The 5,740-nt window shown below is 24.2% G+C and overlaps 1 protein-coding gene across 2 annotated transcripts in view; it reads right to left on the reverse strand.

Moving 5' to 3' along the window:
• LOC112209990 (pancreatic triacylglycerol lipase) overlaps window positions 1-4,885 on the reverse strand; it is a 24,918-nt gene extending 20,033 nt beyond the window's left edge. The window contains exon 1 of one of the 2 annotated variants that reach the window (XM_014417636.2): window positions 4,798-4,885. In XM_014417636.2, coding sequence (XP_014273122.1) covers window positions 4,798-4,867 — 70 coding nt within the window. In that variant the 5' untranslated portion in view covers window positions 4,868-4,885. The remainder of the gene's footprint in view (window positions 1-4,797) is intronic. The other variant, XM_024361821.2, reaches the window with a different exon arrangement.
• Between the last annotated feature and the right edge of the window lie 855 nt (window positions 4,886-5,740).

Consider the following 5,740-nt stretch of genomic DNA (forward strand, 5'->3'; position numbering starts at 1 on the left):
TAATTATAATACACTAGATAAAATATATTATAACTATTTTTTTCCTATTTAACAATCTTATTCCATTTATTTGGTAATTATATTCTCCCTATTCCTCTTTTTCATATTTCCCTTCTCCAGTGATCCACAACCCACGTTTCACCCGTTAAACAAATTATAATAATTTTCATTACATTACAATATAAAATAAAATCAAAGACATTAGGCGCAACAGTAGATCAATTTAAAAAACAAAACAAATAAATAGAAAAAAAAGCAATATATAGATATAACATTTTTTTTCCTTTCTTAGGACGGCCAAGACTCCCGTTGGAGTCTTACACTGCCCCTGTTGTTATATTATAATAGAATGGAGTTCAGGATGTAAATTGTTATTATTTATTTATTAATTTTTTAAAATCTACTTTGGATTCTGCCATAAATTTGCACAACACCTGAATAGTTGCCCTATGATCTGCCAGCCCTTGGAGGAAAGCGCTATTGTTTTGGATGAGGAGATATTTATTCCTGTATTTGTCATATCTACTACAATTTAGTATAATATGTAATGGGTCCCTGATATATATATATATATATATATATATATATATATATATGGATAGGTTTGTTTTTTACTCTATCGAACACTTTAATGTTCTTTATGCGACATAGAAAATATTAAATAGTTACCCACGGCACCAGTATACCAGGCATATTCGGTCATTATAGCCGATCGTCGTTTTAAAAAATCGTTACACACATCATACAAATTTGAATTTGAACTTAGGGTAATTTAGTTTAAATTTGGAAAGGAATTTAGGGTCCGGAAATATTCGACACTATAACCGATACGTCGTTATAAACGATATCCAGTTTAATTACGCACTTATTTTTAAATTTACATCAATTGATATTACCTTAAATAATATTTTATTGAATCTACTATTCTGGTTCCTTACCCGTGTCTTTTATATCCCTATAAAATTTATTAAATCACTTGTTAAAAACAATGTCAAAGGAACCAAACTGCCTATACGAATATCAGTGTCGCACTGAATTAAAGTGACTGAACTTAATACTAATTCTAATTTTGTTTTGTATTTTCTCAATATTCCATATATTTATCAAACTCTCGCTATATGTTGCTATTTCCTTTTATCTGTATACTTATTAAAGTTTATATATAAATTAAATTTACAGCGTACATCTTGAAATTTTTTACACTATTTATATATTTTTTAGTATAAATAAGTGGCTAATATTACTTTTCTGTTTTATTTTAATTTTTTTTTATTATGATCTAATATTTTGTGGATTTTTAAAGTCGTATTTATGATTTCATATTATTCTGTGATGAGCCAAAGCTATAAAATTTTGTGGATTTTTAAAGTCGAATTTATGATTTCATATTATTCTGTGATTAGCTAAATTTTTAAAATTTTTTGATTTTTAAAGTCGAATTTATGATTTCATATTATTCTGTGATGAGCCAAATTTTTAAAATTTTTGGATTTTTAAATTCGAATTTATGATTTCATATTATTCTGTGATGATTCAAAGCTGTACTATTTTCATTTTTATTATAATTACTTTTATATTGGTTATTTCTTGTTTCCAATTTTTATTTTAGAGTACATATCTTAACGCAAGTACTAAAGTCTATTCTGTTGGCAACTTTCTTTTTATGCATCAAGTATACTTTATCTTTTTTATTGCTTAAATATTCTTCAAGTTTGCTTTCTTTGCATGTCCGCAATTTTAAGTAATGTATATCATTTTTTAAAGGAATATAGTACAATTTTTTTTTAAGTGATGATTTTTTATTTATTATTTATTTTTCACTTATGCATATCCATCTTAAGTTGAATGAAAGGGATCTTCCCATCGGTTGACCCCGTAACTGGCAATTTCGTTATTGTGTGTGACTTTTTTTTTTTTTGTACAAGAATATCCATATATAATAGTGGACATCTGATGTAGATATTGATATTTTCGGCCAATCACTTTAAAAGTAGGTATTAATTTGTATAATAAATAAATTATAATATTTCTTTATTTTTTGGTTATTTTGTTAAAAAAGGTAGATGAAAAATAAATAATGTACAGAAAAGTGTAACAAGTAACTGAACAGGAGTTACAAAATTCAAAATTGGAATTACTAAATTTCAAAGTATGATCTGTCATTCAATACGCTCCTATTTTTGGAATTTCTTAATTTAAAGTTTTGTTTGGAATAATTAAAATCTCATTTAATTATGGTTTTATTTTTAATTATTTTGTAGCCCGAACCAAATATCAAAGCTTCTATTCTAAACTCTCTAACCACACAAATCCACTAGTTTCTAACCTTGCTGACAATCCACCGAGGCACCTGAAAAGAAAATGGCTTCGAGACCTTCTAATATAGACATTGTATTGGAGTACTACCAACGAGAAGTTTCTTCACAAGTCATGCCATTGTGGAAATAATATTACTAATGTTAATACTAGATATACTTTTGAGTAATACAGTTAAAAATATCAATAAATAAATAGAAAAAATAGTTTTGTGATAGTTTTTATAATTCATTCTATAATGTTTTATTTTAAACCCTTTAATATAACAAATATGATATTGTGGAAATAACAATAAATTCACATTTGGGATTAAATAAGAGAGAGTAAGTTCACTTGCGAATTAGATAACGGACTATGGCCATGATTATTTTTAAGTATTGAACAATTATTGTATGTTCGAAAATGTTTGTTTTAAATTTTGCCTTTTTTTTTTTTTTTTTTTTTTTTTTTAGAAAAAGTGAAGAAACAAAAAAAAATTAAAATAACTAATTGCTTTGCTGTTAAGGTGTGTTCTAGCTGCTTCAGAAGGAATTGTATTTAATCAATGTGGAATCAAAGTGTGGACTAAAGAGAAGCTCATACCATTTGTAATTCAAATTAGATGACGAGAAAATCAACACTAAACAAAAAAAAATATTTGTAGAAAGTAGATGAAATGAACGGCTAGGGACAAAATTTAAAAAAAAAAAATGATGAAATTAGTAAGTAAAGAAATTTAGAAAAAGTCTCCAATACTTATTTAATGTTTTATTATAGATCATAATATTTCCTAAAATTATTGGTAATTATGTTGTGTGACTCGTTAAATTCTTACTCCAAGACACTTCATTTATTTGAGTACATAATTTTTTCTGTATTTATATTTATTAGTTAGACAGAATTATATTATTTTTGTGTATAATAGCATCATGGGTTGGAGTAATGTATGTTACAATTTTTTATTGCATTTTTTTTTTGTTTCTTTACGTATATTAAACTATTACTTAAACAATACTATAGTTTCGGATTCATGATAATATTTCTAAAAAAATAAAAAATAAATCATTGAAGAAATCGTTAATAAAATAAATAAGAGTCTGACATTATTTGGCCGCTTCTAAAAGATAGGAAAATACAACGTTCTTCAAGCTCAAGATAAAATTATACTAAAAAAAAAAATAATAAAATAAAATAAAAAAAAAAGAAGAAAAAAAAAAAAGTAACTTTTATTGCGGGTGTCCGAGTAAATTCATTTGAAGGCTTTAAATTATTAATTTTAAACATTTACTTCCAATTTTGATGGTATATAACATTATTTTTAAATTTTATTTTAAATTTATTTATTAATTAAATTATAATTTTGAAACCTCTTTCTTAGTAAATTCCTTGTATTCATATTTATTTATATTCCTTAGACGTTTCTAGATATTTTCCTCGTCTGCAGGAATTAAATTTTAATCGTAATTTTTCCTTATCGATATTTATATCTAAATATTGATTATTGACCTTATAGTAATTAAAATTTTTATGAAGTGTGTTTCTGGATGTGGGTATATCAAAATGTTAAATCTTAAATTCCATCGTAAAAAAAAAATAAAATAAAATTAACAACGTTTATTGAAACTGTCTAATAAAGATACACAATATAAACAAATGATTTTGGAAACCGAAAAACTAATCAAAATTATTTATACTATTTTTATAGCATTAATATGGAAATTCTATCTTTAACAAATTAATCCTGTGGATCTTAATATAACTATGAAAAAAAATTGAAGAATAAGATAAACCGAACAAATCATGAAAATTATTCATCAAATTTTTTATTTTCATAAGGAAGAAATTACATTTTTTAAAAATTAATATGAGAACTTTTATGTTTATAAAAACAACAATTATTTAGACCAACATTAACCAAATAAGTAATTAAAAGTAATTTTTTATTTTTATAAGTTTAATATTTATCAAATTAATATCGTGAAACTTAATTGAAACATGACAAAAAAAATCAATATTATTATTATTGAAATTTTTGTTCTGTGCAAATTAACAATTAAGTAATTATTAATCACAATTTAAACAGTAATTACCAAAGTAATATATTGTTTACCTAACAAAAGAAGAAGTGTGACCCTTGAAATATTTTTATATTGATCATAAATTTGATAAATTAATTAATAATAACTTTTAAATATGATATTTAAATTTTCTATTGTCCTTGTTGTTTTGTATTTTATTCTTACTTAAATTTAATTTAATTTTTCTTTTACATAAATTATTTTGTTATTATTCAATCTGTTTTATTATATTTTTACTTATACATGTCATATTTATGAACTTTATTATTTTTTGAGTACTATTGTTATTAATTTTTTTTTTATTCTTATATATAGTATGAATGAATATTCTAAACACTGATACGTATTGCCCTTAATTGTGTTAGTTTATATTAAAAATTTTCAATAAAAAAAAAAAAATAAAAAATAACAATAATTGTGGTACCTGCCTTGAAGCAGCTAGAAACTGCTAAATACGACTGGAAATTTACAGTACAGCTTTGGTTTTTATACATTATTGAATGGGAAACTTGAGGGTGGGGAATTTTCAATGTCAGGCAATCTCACTCCGTTTGTAGAAGTGTCCTGACCACTTCATTTCGTTCCGGGATTTTTCATCAGTCCTTAACAGAACTTCCATATAATTTTAATAATATCACATAGTATTATAAACAATATCAGAGTGATTCAGAGATTGTAGATATTAATAACTATTTGTTGACTAACCGACCTCACATACTCCATGCGAAACCGCAAAACAAATGTATGTAAAGTGCAGTTAACAATAAAAAATTTTATTGCTATTATATTAAGTATATTGAAAAAGATAAAAGAACAAAAAAAAAAAGAAAAGAAAATTTCTTATAACAAGAAATACTATATAAACTATCCGCAAAAAAAAATAATAATAATAAATGAATAAAAATACAAAACTGAATAAATAAACTTGGTGAATGCATATAAACAATCAGCCTCAATATACATAAATATATTTAAGTGTAATAATTAAAGATGTATGAGAAAATGAACATAGATGCACGTTTATCAAAAAATAAAAACACTAAACCTGCTTTGGATGTTTTGATTTTAGTCATTAAGATCATTATGTAAATACTTCAACCAACTATATACATTAAAATAATTAAACTTTAAAAGTGAAACTGTGGACTTTAGTGGGCCTAGTAGGTAAGTCCAGCTCTGTTAACATTACTTATACGACAATTACTGTCTAGTGGAAATGGGCTTTAGTACTTGGCTTCTATTTATTAAATTTTGTTATTATGTTTATCAAACGATGTGAGAAACATATTGCATAGCAAATTATAATATTATGACTTGGTGCGTTATTTTAGAATTTTTATATTTATTGACTCAGTTCAAGAAGAATT

This window comes from Halyomorpha halys, unplaced genomic scaffold (assembly GCF_000696795.3).
Source record: "Halyomorpha halys isolate HHAL.00 unplaced genomic scaffold, Hhal_1.1 Scaffold164.1, whole genome shotgun sequence".
Lineage (NCBI taxonomy): Eukaryota > Metazoa > Arthropoda > Insecta > Hemiptera > Pentatomidae > Halyomorpha > Halyomorpha halys.